Source organism: Danio rerio, chromosome 10, assembly GCF_049306965.1.
Source record: "Danio rerio strain Tuebingen ecotype United States chromosome 10, GRCz12tu, whole genome shotgun sequence".
In the NCBI taxonomy this organism is placed as follows: Eukaryota; Metazoa; Chordata; class Actinopteri; order Cypriniformes; family Danionidae; genus Danio; species Danio rerio.
Genome location: NC_133185.1, coordinates 48367777 through 48385000, shown reverse-complemented (window position 1 = coordinate 48385000; position 17224 = coordinate 48367777). Strand labels below are relative to the sequence as shown.

At 37.9% G+C, this 17224-nt stretch overlaps 2 protein-coding genes across 3 annotated transcripts in view; one reads left to right on the top strand and one right to left on the bottom strand.

Annotated features, from left to right (window-relative positions):
• xrcc4 (X-ray repair complementing defective repair in Chinese hamster cells 4) overlaps positions 1–8300 on the bottom strand; it is a 66524-nt gene extending 58224 nt beyond the window's left edge. Inside the window, exon 1 of one of the 2 annotated variants that reach the window (XM_009305682.3) lies at positions 8180–8300. In XM_009305682.3, the coding sequence (XP_009303957.1) occupies positions 8180–8184 (5 nt within the window). In that variant the 5' untranslated portion in view covers positions 8185–8300. 2 annotated transcript variants of the gene reach the window in all.
• A 6-nt stretch (positions 8301–8306) lies between these two features.
• On the top strand, positions 8307–15197 carry tmem167a (transmembrane protein 167A). The gene is made up of 4 exons (NM_001023581.2): positions 8307–8374; positions 12230–12339; positions 14127–14161; positions 14336–15197. Exons 1-4 carry the CDS (start codon positions 8372–8374, stop codon positions 14404–14406), a joined length of 219 nt encoding a protein of 72 aa, NP_001018875.2. The 5' UTR covers positions 8307–8371; the 3' UTR covers positions 14407–15197.
• Positions 15198–17224: the final 2027 nt, after the last annotated feature.

The following is a 17224-nucleotide window of genomic DNA, read 5'->3' as shown; positions in this document are numbered from 1 at the left end:
GCACAAACCAAGCATGAAGACAAAGGAATTGTCTGTAGACCTCCGAGACAGGATTGTTTTGAGGCACAAGGCTGGGGAAGCTTACAGAAATATTTCTGCTGCTCTGAAAGATGTTTGAACCACCAGGACTCTTCCTAGAGCTGGCCGGCCATCTAAGCTGAGTGATCAGGGGAGAAGGGCCTTCGTCAGGGAGGTGATCAATAACCCGATGGTCACTCCAGCGAGCTCCAGCGCTCTTCTGTGAAGAGAGGAGAACCTTACAGAAGGACAACCATCTGTGCAGCAATCCACCAATCAGGCCTATATGGTAGAGCGGCCAGACTGAAGACACTCCCCGCCTGGAATTGCCAAAAGGCATCTGAAGGACTCTCAGACCATCAGAAACTAAACTCTCTGGTCTGATGAGACTCAAACTGAACTGTTTGGAGTAAAGCAGGCAGCGCTCATCAACAGGCTAATAGCATTCCTACAGTGCAGCATAGTGGTGTTGGCATCATGCTGTGGGGATGTGTTTCAGCAGCAGGAACTGGAAGACTAGTCAGGATAGAGGGAAAGATGAATGCAGCGATGTACAGAGACATCCTGAATGAAGACCTGCTTCAGTGTGCTCTTGACCTCCGATTGGGGCGACGGTTCATCTTCCAGCAGGACAATGACCTAAAGCACACCGCCAAAACATCATTGGAGTGGCTGAACAACAACTCAGTGAATGTCCTTGAGTGGCCCAGCCAGAGCCCAGACCTAAATCCTACTAAACATCTCTGGAGAGATCTGAAAGTGGCTGTATACCGTCGCTTCTCATCCAACCTGATTGAGCTTGATATAGATAAATTCCCAAAGACAGGTGTGCCAAGCTTGTGGCATCGTATTCAACAAGACTTGAGGCTGTAATCGCTGCCAAAGGTGCATCAACAAAGTATTGAGCAAAGGCTGTGAATACTTCAGCTAGAATAAAAGCAGTTATTAGTTTAAAAAAAAAACATTTTTGGGACAAAATTATAAGCCTCTTTAATTAAAATTTTTTTTTCAATCATTTACAGAGCAAACCATCGTTATACAATAATTTGCCTAATTACCCTGACCTGCCTAGTTTACCTAGTTAAGCCTTTAAATGTCACTTTAAGCTGTAAAGAAGTGTCTTAAAAAATATCAAGTAAAATATTATTTACTGTCATCATGACAAAGATAAAATAAATCAGTTATTAGAAATAATTTTTTAAAACTTTTATGCTTAGAAATGTGCTCAAACAATTTTCCCTCCATTAAACAGAAATTTGGGAAAAAAATAAACAGGGGCGCTAATAATTCAGGGGGGCTAATAATTCTGACTTCAACTGTATATATATATATATATTCTTTTTTTTTTACACAATATGGGACAACTAATTAAATGCATCTACTCATTTTCAGTTGTGAATTCCTAAATAAAAACTGCATTGAAAAAGACAAAAAAAAAAAACCTATTCATCTCCGAAGGCCATAAAAAGTAACATTTTATGCAGACCTGACCATCAGCAGCCTTGTTCTCTAAGATCTGGTCAGCTTTTGGTGAATGAACATGTGTGAGAAACACTCGACCTCTGAGGTCAAAGCTGACGATGAGCAGCGCGAGGGGAAAGGTGAACAAAAACACACAGAACATTTCAGACGGGCTGACTTTAACTGCTCGTCAAACTGATAATCAATGTGTCCGAACACTTCACATCTGTTTCCCTCCCGTCACGCATCACCAGCCATTGTTGCTATTTCTGACTTGAGCTCAAACCTGGATGAGAATCTGAAACAGGCAGCCATTCATTACCTACAGTAACATCTGCACTCAGCTGATCTCTGGAGCGCAATAATGACAGACGCAGGAATATGAGAAGGCGGCGTTCACAAATTTGGACAAAGAATTCTCTCAAAATAGAGGACAGGGTGGAAAGTTTGGACACGCTCCTTATGAAAGTCAATCTAATTACCCAAACATTTATCTAGAATGCGGTTTTATCCAAACTAAACAAGAGATGTGTGTCATATTATGGATTAGGATGCGAGTATCAGTGGAGAAGAGAGTTCTGAAATACCATACTCAAGTAAAAGTATTACTTGCCAACAGTTGTAAACGTTACTTAAAGGCATAGTTCACCCAAAAATGAAAATTCCCCATAATTTATTTTCTCTCCCTCATAAGAGTTATCCATTATTACAGTTATTTAGTTAGCATATAGTTATTTTTCAATCTTTGATGAACAAAAAAAGGGTGACACAGTGGCTCAGTGGTTAGCAATGTGGCCTCACAGCAAAAAGGTCACTGGTTCAAGTCCCAGTTGGCATTTCTGTGTAGAGTTTGCATGTTCTCATCGTGTTCTCATAGGTTTCCTCCGGATGCTCTGGTTTCCCCCACAGTCCAAACACATACGCTACAGGGTAATTGAATGAAAATTAGCCATAGTGTACGTGTGAATGTATGGGTGTTTCCCAGTACTGGGTGGCAGCTGAACGGGCATCCGCTGAGTAAAACCAGCCTGATCTCACGGGGAAACGCAAGTATTTTACGTTTTGTCAGTTTAGTGGCTAATTCGTAGGAGTTCAGTCATACGAAAATGTATGATTCAAAAAAGGAGGCGTGGCACCTAACCACACCCCTAACCCCAATTGTCATTGGGTGATGAGGAAATCGTACTAAACTGTACAAATTAGATCATACGAATTGATACGATTTAGCCACTAAATCAAAAAGTTACGAACTGCCGTGAGATTGCATTGTGTAAAACATATGCTGGATAAGTTGACGGTTCATTCCACTGTGGCGACCCTTGATAACATAAGCTACTAAGCTAATGCGAAGGAAAATTAATGAAAGATGAGTAAAAAGTAATGATTTAAAACGCCTGTAATCTTTTAAACTGACCGGGAACTCGACAGAAACGATTTATATTGATGAGGGTGAGGGTCGAACTCACAGTAGCAGTCAAGAGAGATTGTTGGTTTGTAAATAATACACACGAGAGCTTCAAAACCACACTGGCGGAGGTGTAATTAAGACACATTCCTCTGTAAAGAAGCTCACAGATGGTCATCCAAAAACCCTCCTGTCCAAACAAGATTGATTTACACAACACCAAACCACTTTCACGAAGATCATCAAACATCAAATGACTCTGAAATGAAAGTTTTACTGTCTATTTTGTAGTGCACACACATTGCAGCTGTGAATAAAGATTACTGGAGTATATTTTACAAGTTATTACTACTTTAAAGGGGCCCCATTTTGCAAAAATCACTTTTATAAGAAGTTTAAACAGTTGTTTGGAAGCAGTGTGTGAATAGAACCAATTTCTAATGGTATAAATGTGTAAATTGTATTGTTTATAATCAGACTTTATGAAAAGCCTGCAGAAACACTTTGATTGACATTCTCCCTTTGTACGTGTCATCAGAGGGGGAAAGCCCCGCCCACTAGTGACCATCTCTCCCCCTCATTAGCATTAGTATTTTTTTTATCTGCCACTATGCTGACACACAGGCATCTGTAGCTCCGCCCTCTACTGAAAAAGAGCACAATTTCATTTAGATTTAAAGCGACAGTCACCAAAACGTCACAATTAGCAATTTCAGAGAGCTGGAAAACATTGTGTGTGTGCTATTTGGGGCTGAAATTCACACACACACACTTTAGAGACATCAGAGATGCATTTTAAATCATGTAAAAAGGGGTATAATACTTGTATGAGCCATCTTTAATGAGTTACATTTCATTATTAGGACTGAAATCAAAATATAAGTTATTTTATTTTACATAAAATAAATGTTTCTTTAAAACATTACTGTATTAAAATTATAATTAAACCAATTTCCTGCAAGTTACTGGCACTAATAATTCTACTATCCAGTGCTTCCCACAGGTTTGAAATATATTTGCAGTGGTAGCCGGATCGAAACACACCTTTTCCCCACAGTGCATAAATAGTTAACTATATGTGACAAACAAAACCTAATTAACTTTTTAACACTATTTTGTATTATTATCTGTTTAAATATTTTCTTTTCAATGGGTTAGAGTAAAACAAAGACTTAAAATAAATTTTTTTAAAAATCCCTATTTGTCTTTTAAGCTAATTAGGAGGCATGTGCACCCACTGACAGGTAAAATCTGCTTCTCTATCTCTCATTCAAGTTCAGGTTAATATTTTGTACAGTACTGCCAAATCATTTTACATGTATAAAATATGTAACATATCGACATCAAATGAATCAAATATACAGTAAATAAAAAATAAATGAAAGATAAAAGGAATAAAAACAGACCATATCTCTAAAAAATTATCATAATTACAAGAATAAAAGGTGTAGATTATTTAAATGAGAAGAATGAGTTGATTAGCCTTTTTCTAATTGTGTACAAATATTCTGCAGCCAATTTAAAAAGTTTTTCTGAGTCGTCTAGATCAGGGATGTGAAACTCAATTCCTGGAGGGCCACAGCACTGCACAGTTTAGTTCCAACCCTGCTCCAACACACTTACCTGTAGCCTGCACTTACCTACAAGGACTCAATTAGTTTGATCAGGTGTGTTTAATTAGAGTTGGAACTAAACTGTGCAGGGCTGCGGCCCTCCGGGAATTGAGTTTGACATCCCTGGTCTAGATTAAAGAATTAATAATTTATGTCTCTCTTGGTCTGAGGCTGTGCGCATAAGATTAACGACAGTTTAAAAACGAAAGCAAAACCTAATCCCGGACTTTTGAGCAGATTTAGAAACCCTGCAGAGCACATGAGTCTGAGACTGAAACGAGTAAAGGAGAGTAGATTTTCCACTAAATCGCTCGCGGAGGTTTGTTTATATTAGGTGGATATAAATATATCGTAAAAGGATGATAACAATAGTAATAATAGTACAAAAAAAATGTGTCACTAAAATATACTTGGACGGCCGATAATATACCAGGGCGGCCCGCCCAAGTAAAGTCTATGTGTGGGAAGTACTGCTATGTAAAAAATCTATTTCCATTATTTCAATACATCAATTTAAATATTAATCAATAAAAAAAATCCACAAATGCTACTAAATTTGTCTATATTTTGTTTGCTTTATAGCATAGTTTTTTTTGCAGCCCTCAGAATTTAGGATAAACAGGTTTAACTGCAAGAAAACAACATCATTTCGTTCATTTTCCTTCATCTTAGTCCCTTTATTCATCAGAGCTCGCCACAGCGGAATGAACCACCAACTTATCCAGCATATGTTTTACACACCGGATGCCCTTCCAGCTGCAACACAGTACTGGCAAACACACATACACACTCATTCACACACATACACAATGGACAATTTTTGTTTTTTGTTCAATTCCCCTATAGAGCATGTGTTTGGACTGTGGGGGAAACCGGAGCACCGGAGGAAACCCACGCCAACACGGGGAGAACATGCAAACTCCATGCAGAAATGCCAACTGACACAGTCGGGACTCCAACCAGCGACCTTCTTGTTAAGTACTAACCACTAACGACAATTATATGAGCCAAACTTTAACTTCCCCAGGAGTCCTCGTTTTTTTCTGCACTCCATGTTTTGCATATTTCAGATTTCTACTCCTTCCTGCTACTGAGGAACAAGGATGAATCGAGATATTCACCAGATTGATGGCTTGCAGATTTGAGATCTGTTCCCAAAAGCAGTCGGAAGCGCAACACAACGAATCAATTCTCTAGTCTTTTTTGAAAGGAAAAGTCTAATAAATTCTAGCTTTATCATAGTGGAAAAAATGCTAATGCTCAGCAAGAGACTCTTGAAACAGACGGCTTGTGTTTTGTGTGTTCGTACGCACCGTCAGACTGACAGAATCACTAGAGCGTCAATGGAAAGGAAATAGTCGATTCTGGAACAAAAGCCTCAGTGTGATGACAGTGTGACATCATCATCATCATCATCATCATCATCATCATCACAGAAAGCAAAAAAGCAATGACATGCATATATCCAACATCACTGCAAACATATGTGCACTCTTGCCTCACTATGTATCTCATAAATAATTCTGACATTTTCTGAAAAGTAAATGTAAACATTTATGGGGCAACTTGCCAAAAAGTATACAAAATCATAATAAATTTGTTTGCATTCATGTGGAAATGGATAAAACAAACAAAAACACCACCAACAACAACAACAGCAGCAAACAGGTCAAAGCCACATCACATCTAAGCTGAAAAACTGCAACTAATAGCCATATCCCGGGTCTTTTCAAATATGAAGCAACATAATTATGATCTTTTACAACTAAATCTATCAAAAAAGCTTCTTCTCATAACCTTACAGACAAAAAACCCTATCTGAAATCCTGTTAAACAGCAATATTTAGAGGTACATGTTTCAATGTTATTTATTTCATTGACAGGGTTTCAAAAATGTTACTAAAAGTATATATTAATAAATTAATTAATAAAGATAATTTACAGTATATCTATCCATATATAAATAATGTATACAAATTTGTTTAAACTGTTACAAATTAATCAGTTATTACAAGAACTGCTTATGGCATATATATATATATATATATATATATATATATATATATATATATATATATATATATATATATATATATATATATATTAGGTACACCTCATGAGTACAGGGTTGGACCCACTTTTGCCTTCAGAACTGCCTTAATCTTCCATTGCATAAATTCAGCAAGCTACTGGAAATATTCCTCAGAGATTTTGCTCCATATTGACATGATAGCATCACACAGTTGCTGCAGATTTGTCGGCTGCACATCCATGATGCCAATCTCCCGTTCCACCACATCCCAAATGTGCTCTATTGGATTGAGCTCTGGTGACTGTGGAGGCCATTTGAGTACAGTGAACTCATTGTCATGTCTGAGATGATTGCCACTTTATGACATGGAGCGTTATCTCGCTGGAAGTAGCCATCAGAAGATGAAGACAGTGTGGTCATAAATAGATGGACATGGTCAGCAACAATACTCAGGTAGGCTGTGGCGTTGACATGATGCTCAATTGGTACTAATGAGCCCAAAGTGTGCCAAGAAAATATCCCCCACACCATTACACCACCACCAGCCAGACTGAACCGCTGATACAAGGCAGGATTAGACCAGGCAACATTTCTCCAATCTTCTATCATCCAGTTTTGGTGAGTCTGTGTGAATTGTAGCCTCAGTTTCCTGTTCTTAGCCGACAGGAGCGGCACCCGGTGTGCTCTTCTGCTGCTGTAGCCCATCAAGGTTGGACGTGTTGTGTGTTCAGAGATGCTCTTCTGCAGAGCTCGGTTGTAATGAGTGCTTATTTGAGTCACTGTTGCCTTTCTATCACCTGGAACCAGTCTGGCCATTCTCCTCTGACCTCTGGTACAAACAAGGCATTTGCGCCTACAGAACTGCCGCTCACTGGATGTTTCCTCTTTTTCAGACCATTCTCTGTAAACCCTAGAGATGGTTGTGTGTGAAAATCCCAGGAGATCAGCAATTTCTGAAATACTCAGACCAGCCTGTCTGGCACCAACAACCATGCCCCGTTCAAAGTCATTTAAATCCCCTTTCTTCCCCATTCTGATGCTCGCTTTGAACGGCAGCAGATCGTCTTGACCATGCCTACATGCCTAAATGCATTAGGTTGCTGCCATGTGATTGGCTGATTAGAAATTTGCGTTGACGAGTAGATGGACTCGTGTACCTATTAAAGTAGCCAGGGACTGTGTGTGTGTGTGTGTGTGTGTGTGTATACATACATATATACATACATACATACATACATACATATATATATATATATATATATATATATATATATATATATATATATATATACACACACACACACACATTTATTTATTATTAATATTATTATCGTATTATGTGACACTAACAATAATGCACTGTGTAAACTATGGTTGCCATGGTGATCTGAAAGGAATCAAATAAAGACCAAATGTCAAGGTCGGAATCATATTGAACGACTTTCCCCACTGCTGCGCCTACACTTCCCAATAACAAGATAAACAAACGGTATAACTGACATCTCTCACGGTTGTTTGTCTTCAGTGTGCATCACCGCATGAATATTAGTTTGTGTTTGCATGGACTGTCAATATTTCAACCGCGCCATATTTACCACAACCACATTCCCCTTTAAACTCATTTCATCCACACAAGCGTGAAAATCTCACCTCATTCCGCGAGGAAAGTTAAGTGGTGTATTTAAAAAGGAGCTTTAAATCAGACTGGAATACTCCTGCTGCTGCTGAACTTGCTGTCACTTCCCTGTCCCATTGAGCTTTTCGCGCTTCTAGCTTGCCGTACAGGTGACGTCATTTCCATCTTACACCGGAAGTGTGAGTTGGCCGACAGGGGATAGCAAGATGGTAAGCGCAAAAGTGTTATTTTGGAGTAGTTAAGAGATGCGTGTGTAAGTCGAGCTGTTAAATTTAATAATTTCTGTGATATATAACTGTGTACTGTCTGATATAGCGATGTTTTAATCGGTGCTTTCGTTAAACTGAAAGCGACGTCAGCGGATGCTAAATGTGATGTTGCAGAATATAAACAACAGAAAACAGCTGATTAATCCGTGTCTCTGTTTTATTTATTTTGTATTATTATACTGAGCTGACACTTTTCTGTTGGACTCTAAATCTGAAATCAATAAGATCAGTATTTGAGTTGTTATCTGTGAGTGTGATGTGGCACTGAGAAAACACGCCTTTACTTAAATCTGCTGATTTCACCCCCAAAAATAAATAATAATTATAAAAAACTGAACATTTCTTATGAATGAATGCTGTATTTAATAATAGGAATGTACTAAAATGTGAAGAAAGCTGTTGGAGAAGCACAACTGCTCAAAATGATGAATAACATTATATTTTGTACTGTATTCTTGTAGAGATTTTGAGGTAAAATGGTTTTATATTCGCACAGTCGTTCATTTTAACGCTCACTATAATAGTTTTTTACGCTAATTTAAACATTAGGTCTGAAATCGCATTTAAGTATGACTTAACACCGTAATTTATTCATTATCCTTCAGCTTAGTCTCTATTTCAGAGGTTACCACAGCGGAATGAACCGCTAACTATTCCAGCATACAAAGCAGATGGGATACACTCTCACATTCACACACTCACTCATACACTACAGCTAATTTAGTTAATCAATTCACCTATAGCGCATGTGTTTGGACTGTTGGGGAAACCGGAGCACCCAGAGGAAACCCACGAAAACATGCAAACTCCACACAGAAATGCCTACTGGCCCAGCCGAAGCTCGAACCAGCGACCTTCTTGCTGTGAGGCCAGTGCTAACCACTAAGCCACCGTGCCGCCCAAAACAACATTATTTAACTTACTGTGAGCAATGTTGCACTGTCATTGGCTGATAATATGACTTTACTATTAGGATTTTTGCAAATAATACTTTTCTGAAATGATTTTGTCAGGGAGAAAGTCTGAATGTGCGAATATAAAGACAACTTTACCTCAATAAAATGGAGAACTGTTAATGTTACTGTTTTCACAGTGTTTTTAATACAATAAAACTTTAGTGCTTCATTTAAGAGGATTTAACTCATTTAAAGTCTCTGCTAAATGGGTTAAATGTGAAAGTTGTAAAATGTAAATGTAAAACTTTACTAATTTACAGTTGAATTCAGAATTATTATCCTCCCTGTTTATTTTTTTCGGAGAGAAGATTTTTTCAACACATTTCTAAACATAACAGTTTTAATAATTCATTTCTAATAACTGATTTATTTAATCTTTGCCATGATGACAGTAAATAATATTAGATTAGATATTTTTCAAGACACTAGTTTTTAGCCTAAAGTGACATTTAAAGGCTTAACTAGGTTAATTAGGTGAACTAGGCAGGTTAGGGTAATTAGACAAGTTATTGTATAACAATGGTTTGTTCTGTATCAGAAAAAAAATATATAGCGTTAAGCGGTTAATAATATTGTCCTTAAAATGGTGTTTAAAAAATTAAAAACTGCTTTTATTCTAGCCAAAATAAAACGAATAAGACTTTCTCCAGAAGAAAAAATATTATCAGACATACTGTGAAAATTTCCTGAATCTGTTCAACATCATTTAGGAAATATTTAAAATAGAAAAAAATGAAAGATTTCAACTCTATATTGTGACATGAAATGTCATGATGTAAACACAGTAAACACTGTTAGAATTCATGAAAAAGTCAGTAGTGTAGTGGTTAGTGCATCAACACATGGGACTCCGGTGTTCACGGCGACCCGAGTTCGATTCCCGTCTCGAGGTCCTATGCCGATCCTTTCCCTCTTTCTGCTCCCCACACTTACCTGTCAATACTCTCCACTGTCCTGTCAATTAAAGGTGAAAACCCTGAATTATTATTAAAAAAATCTAAATAAAATACATATAAAGTAATAATTATCTTTTTTTCTACTCCTACAGTTCACATCATATCAATATACTACAATAACTGACAAAGGTTATAGATGTTTAGGCTCCGTGTTAGGCTGTCATGCCAAAATTATATAACTTTTGTCACATATTAGTCTTTTTATATTAAATTTATACAAAAAAAATGGTGATCAATGTAAGTTTTGGGTAACACTTTACAACAAGGTTCATTAGTTAATGCATTTACTAACATTAAGTAATCATGAACAACACATGTACAGCATTTATTAATCATAATTGAACATTTACTAATGTATTATTAACATCCAAGTCCATGCTTGTTAACATTAGTTAATGCAACATGAGTTAACATGAAGTAACAATGAACTACTGTATTTTCATTAACTAACGTTTATTAACATGAATATATACAGTAGTAAATGCATTGTTCATTATTTGTTCATGTTAGTAAATACATTAATTAGCATTACTAATGAACCTTATTGTAAAGTGTGACCAAGTTTTGATATGTAAACAATGTTTTTTTTTAATGTATATTCAATATTTCACTTGAGGGGGGAGGGGTCAAATTTTTTCCCCTTAGTTTGTGTAATAAATTATTCACTTATTTATGCATTTATTTTTAATTACATCTTGTCTATTAATAAAACAGTTAAGTTTTCATCGTTTTCAGGGATATTATTTAGTGTATTCTGACTTACAGTATTCTCTGATTAGCTATTTCTGATATTACCGTAGGTTAAACTACAAACAATATTAATACCTAAATTGACTTTACTTTCAGGCTAAATGCACTGTAGATACAAACAACTGATTTACGAGAAAAAGTCTTGTGAACAAGATGTCTATCAGTGCTCTGGATTAGGGTTCCCAAACTTTTCAGCCCGCGACTCTAAAAGTAATTATATCGGTGGCTCGCGACCCCCATTTTTCAAGGTGGTTGTACTGTAAATATGTAAACGTTGCAGACACAACTATAGGCAAATATAAACATGAGCTTATTGACAACACAAAAATGCAACAGTCTATTAGCCATATAATGTTTTTAAAAGTCATTTATGGATTTAATTACATTTTGCTTTTAAAATTAAAGGCTGATGGCTGATTGTTATTTTTATGTTGTTGTTTCTTTAATGCAACTATTAACTATATTCTGTCGGTTATGAATAAAAATATGGTAATTCTAATAGTTTAATAAAATTTATTTGAGTTTTGGATATCACCAAGCGACCCCTTGTCATTGTCCCGCGACCCCCCCAGGGGGTCCCGACCCCCACTTTAAGAACCACTGCTCTAGATCACAGGTGTCAAACTCAGTTCCAAAAGGGCCGCAGCTCTGCTCAGTTTAGTTCCAACCCTAATTAAACACACCTGATCAAGCTAATTGAGTCCTTCGGGCTTGTTTGAAACCTACAGGTAAGTGTGTTGGAGCAGGGTTGGAACTAAACTGTGCAGGGTTTCGGCCCTCCAGGAATTGAGTTTGACACCCCTGCTCTAGATCATCCAATTTCAGACTTTTCCTTGACTTTGGCTTGATTATACTGTTGAAATGGTTTTAGCGGTGGTCAAATGTATATTTATATTATCTATTATTTTAATTATTAACATTATTATTTAAAATACATCTCAGAGTGAAATATTTCTCAGTATTAAAAGACTGCCCCCCCCCCCCCATATATCATGTTCTGACGTCCTTTAGTGGGGATCAAGCGTTAAATAAGGGGGTCAGTCCCCCCCAAACCCCCCTGTAATTCACACCCTGATTACAGTCCATCCTAAGTAATTGTTAATAAGTGACGAATTACTTGTTTTCTTTTGCAGTCTGCCATATTTAATTTCCAGAGTCTGTTGACGGTCATCTTACTGCTCATCTGCACATGCGCGTACATACGGTCCCTCACTCCCAGCCTGTTGGACAAGAACAAAACAGGGTACGTTTACTGCCTTACACATGTTTAATATCACCCACATCGGGACTATTTTCAAACAGATGTACCGTGGATGTGTTTTCGGGGATCCTGTTGACAGTGGATGTTGGCGCTGAGCTGTGTTTGTTGTTTCTGATGGCTCCAGATGCCCGTCTGCTCGTACGTCTCTGTCTGTTTTGACATTCGAGTCTCGTCATTCATCTCTTTCTGCCTTCTGTAATCTTCGGCATCGCTCAGACACATTTGACACACTTTTTTCTTATGCCAAGCTGTGAAATCGGGGTATTTGTGTAGTACTGCTTATTTAAATCACCAATAGATTTGTAATGGTTTTAAAGCTCTTCCTCATGCATTTATTTTAATCTCAGATATGGTAACAGCACTATTTTTAAGAATACTATTGCAGTTTTTTTACATACCCCTGGCTCAAATTCTGGCTTGAAGTACATTTATTCATCCAATTTTTGATCGGATAAGACAATGTACAAGAGGCATCATTGTGGAAAACAAAATATTTCTCAGCTTTTATTTACCTTTGAACAAAGAATGGCAGTCAAAATTCGCCAGGGCTATGAATAAATTCAGGCTTGATAATCAGTTTAAAATTATTCCTGTGATCAGGGCTTAACATTAACACTCGCCAACCTGCCAAATGCGCATAGATTTCAGCTTTGGCGGGTTAGACAGTCACTCCCACTAGCCACTTTGGCTTGTTGAAAATAATTTTTAAAATTCTGGTTTTCTTAAAAGCAAGGTTCGACTATAATGCTGCGTTCACACCAGACGCGGAACGTTCGTCAAGCGCGAGTGATTTACATGTTAAGTACATGCAAACGTGCAAACAGACATACTGCAGCGCAAACGACGCAGCACGAATGGCGCGGGGCGAATTGAGAGCTTTGCGCGTTTGACACACTTAACAAGCGTTTCGCGCGAATCTCTCGAGTTCAAAAATCTGAACTTCAGCGGACATTCACGCCACGTTAACCAATCAGGAGCTTGCTCTTGTGGGGGCGTGATTGTGACGTAGAACCTGTTAATGGTGTCCCAGGATAAATCCTCCAGCGGACACCGACAACAAGTCATCAAACTGGGCTGGGCTCAGTCAGAAGCACCGCTGAAAGCCTCCGTCATCCAGGCTCAGTTTCTGGAGGAGTTTATGAGCTCACACAACTGGATGCACCTCTGAAAGGATGTAGTGGACTCAGAAACGGCCCTAAACGTATCAACGCTGTTTTTCAGCCTTCATAAAGCACATAAACACTGTTATTTTCTTCATAAAATCCATGTTAGCCATTTAGCAACGAAGCTACAGTCACCGGGCAGACAGAAGCCCTGCCCATCATGTGAATCCGCGTCTGTTCTGAAGTGAATTTGACACGCGAATGAAGCGGGGTTCGACGCGCAAATTAAACGATTAACCTCAAATGTTCATGCGGCAATTTACGCGTGAATAGCGCGATTTATCCGCGCGTTCCGCATCTGATGTGAACACAGCATAAGATTGACCCAATATGCTTGCAAATGTGATCTTAGAATCGAGAAACAGCGCGAATAACAAAAAATAATTGCGTTCGCGCGAGCAATAGAAAGCAGGTGAATACCGAAAGAGAGGATGATCACTCGCGGTAACAGCTGATATGATGCGCGCGACATATATATATATATATATATATATATATATATATATATATATATATATATATATATATATATATATATATATATATATATATATATATATATATATATATATATATATATATATAACCATTTTCCTCTATCTGCAGATTCCTTGGAATATTCTGGAAGTGTGCAAGAATAGGTGAGTGAATTCTTAAGATTTTTGTTCAATCCACTGAACCAAACTATTTGGATAACTTAAAGGACTTGTGCTGGGATGACATGTAGGAATTGTGTTAATCCCAGGATTTTTAACAGTGCAGAGAGTTTGTTCTGCATTATTTGTATACTAATAATCTTTTCTGTGATCTTCCAGGCGAGCGCAAGAGCCCGTACGTAGCGTTTTGCTGCATCGTCATGGCCTTCACCATCTTATTCTCAGAGTAACGTCGCAGGATTTGAATAAGATGATTTCCAAAAACAGCTTCGAGACTCTCCAGCAGGGAACAAGATGTGTATTTAGGTGACATTCAGAAGAGTTAATGCATGTGAAAGAGCTCTCGATCTCCAGAGTAAGTGTTTCTCAGCCTCACGGAGCTGCTTGTACATACAGATTTTCAGTTTTTGGTCTCCACAATGAAGCTCCGGTTGTCTTTGACTCATGAACTCAATGCTGTTGTTGTTGTTGTTGGAGCTGACATGTTTAACGCGGGACATCGAGGATGAATCTGGATATCATGCTATCATTGTTCACTTAAATCTGTTGACTCTTTTACATGTGCCGATGTTCGCATTAAAGATGAATTTATTACTGAACGTTCATTTTTGTGTGTATTAGAGAATAAGATTGTTGATGTGACTGATACTGATTGCTGATTAATATGATTCTAATGTGAATACTGTTCGATTTCTGTATCATTAGTAAGTAAGATGAGATTAATGAAAATGATTTAATCAGCAGAATGTTTTTTTTTGTTTTGTTTTATTTTTACACTCCTGTGGTTTAAACTTAAAGGTGCAGTATGTATGTTTGACACTCAGGGGTTGAACTAGGTATTGCATTCCTGGATCAAAACAAACACAAGCGCAGGTTGCCAGATTGACGACCAAGGAGCGAGTCTGACAATCGAGCCTAAAGGCGGATTTAAACTGTAGGGATGGTTTACAGTTTAACCCAAAGAATGACTAGTCTGGTAGCCGGAGTCAGAGATTTAAATAAATAAATCAAGTTTACTGAAGATAGTTTGCAGTTTCATTCGCAGAAGCCAGCTTCAACACTCGTAATGAGTTCCTAGGCCGCTCTGCTTACAGTCACCAATCAATAACAATTATACTCTCACATAACTCCATTAACTGCGTCATACATACAGGTGTTCTAACCTGATTGGTCAAAACACCGATAGACTAGGAAAATTTCTACGTGAGGTTCGTGCGTAGAATTCTGAACAATATCTAAACATAAACGTCAGACATCCCTTAGACTGATTAGAGCTGACTCCAGACCTGTGAAATGGATCAACTATCAAATAGAACACACACACATAAAGTATAATCTGTTTGTTATCCAAGGCTGAGTGTACTCTCAGCCGTCTTTATCAAAACTGGTTAAAAACTGGTGTAATCTACATTCAGGCAGTTATAATTCCTTACTACTCAAAGTCTATCTTAAATAAAAAGTAGCATCACTTTAAAAGATTTAACAGTAAAAATAGCAAAATCACTTTAGACATTTTAGACAATATTAACTCGTAGAAATAACAATAGAAACAGTTGTTTTCAGTCCTCAGCCCTCAGTTCCACTCAAGGTCTCCGTGACCTCTGACCTAGAGTGGTGGCTTCTGAAAATAGTTATAAAGAGACTGGCAAATGCTCTGCACATTCTTATATTAAGCAATATGTTAACTTATACATTAATTAAAATTAGGGATGTAACGGTATCAGAATTTCACGGTACGGTAATACCTCGGTATGAATGTCACGGTACGGTATTTATTGAATCATTTACAGGAAAAAACAAAACTTATGAAAATACTCCAAAAAAGTGCCAAAAGTGTCAATGACATACAAATTAGCCATCTATCTGTAAGCTTTGAAACAGGAACTTCAATTTTAATAACAAAAAAATATTAAACCATGTAAAAAAAATAAAGTTTCAATTTAGTATTGTTGAAAACTCATCACATTCAACATTTAATCACTCACTCACTTAGATAGAGATGGGTTTAAAGGAAAATTATCATCTAAATATAATCTGGTAAAAGCTGGTATCTCTGGGTATTTACAATGTCCCCTGCAACAGAAAAACCCCTCTCATTTGGGACTGAGGTTTCTGGGACAGAGAGATATGGCTTGGCCCAGGTTGACAGCAGTGGGTAACGTTGTGCATTGTCTTTCCCCCACTTAAGAGGACAAACCATGAGTGAGATAGAGGTCAACACAGCTGATAAGAACTCGCGCGACAACACCGCTACTCAGTACGCGCGCAACAACACCGCTATTCAGTAGGTGCGCGACAACACAGCTGATAAGAACTCGCGCGACGACAACACCCGCTTTAGAGTTTTCCAGCTCTTTTTGATCCCCGCTTCTAGCAGCACACTCCATTTCCGCATTACTGGATCTGTAGCGACAACAGACCGCAAGGGATGATGGTCAAGCATGGGCTGATGGGAATTGTAGTTTTCGCTACCTCCCGTTCGCTTCATTCGCCTGAGCAAATTTTCTCAGAAGACCTATAGTTTTACCGAGTCATGCGACTACGGTAATATCGAAAAAAATTAATATTGCGGTATGACGGTATTTACAATACCGTTACATCCCTAATTAAAATCAATTCACAATTCAATACTGAGAAACAGGATGATGAAAAGGATAAACGTTGGTCCATGTTGAGACGGATTGGAAAGCAGAAATCCGCATCCTTCAAAACCGTGTTCTAAATAAAAGCAACAGCTCGCGATAGAACGGATTTTTTCTATATTAAAAGGAGTTTTTGTCCTAACCAACACCTCGAATTGATATTTTAGAAACGGCTTCTATTTAAAACAGCTGAACAACCGAGAAAATGACAATGATCAGCTCAGGTACACCTCATGTGCTTTATTCAGTGTTTAATTCTCATAATGTGAGTTTGAATGACATTTTACATGACATTTATTGCCCTACTACTGAAAGCAGCAGCAGTTCACCTCAGCAGGCCCGGCCCTAACCAATTTGGCGCCCTAGGCAAGATTTCAGGTGGCGCCCTGTCACATGGCAGCAAATT

Bases quoted from the DNA above. Each gene is read 5' to 3' on its own strand.
- tmem167a (NM_001023581.2), top strand. The intron at 12,340-14,126 runs GTACGTTTACTG...CTCTATCTGCAG, and splicing joins TTGGACAAGAACAAAACAGG to ATTCCTTGGAATATTCTGGA. The intron at 14,162-14,335 runs GTGAGTGAATTC...GTGATCTTCCAG, and splicing joins CTGGAAGTGTGCAAGAATAG to GCGAGCGCAAGAGCCCGTAC.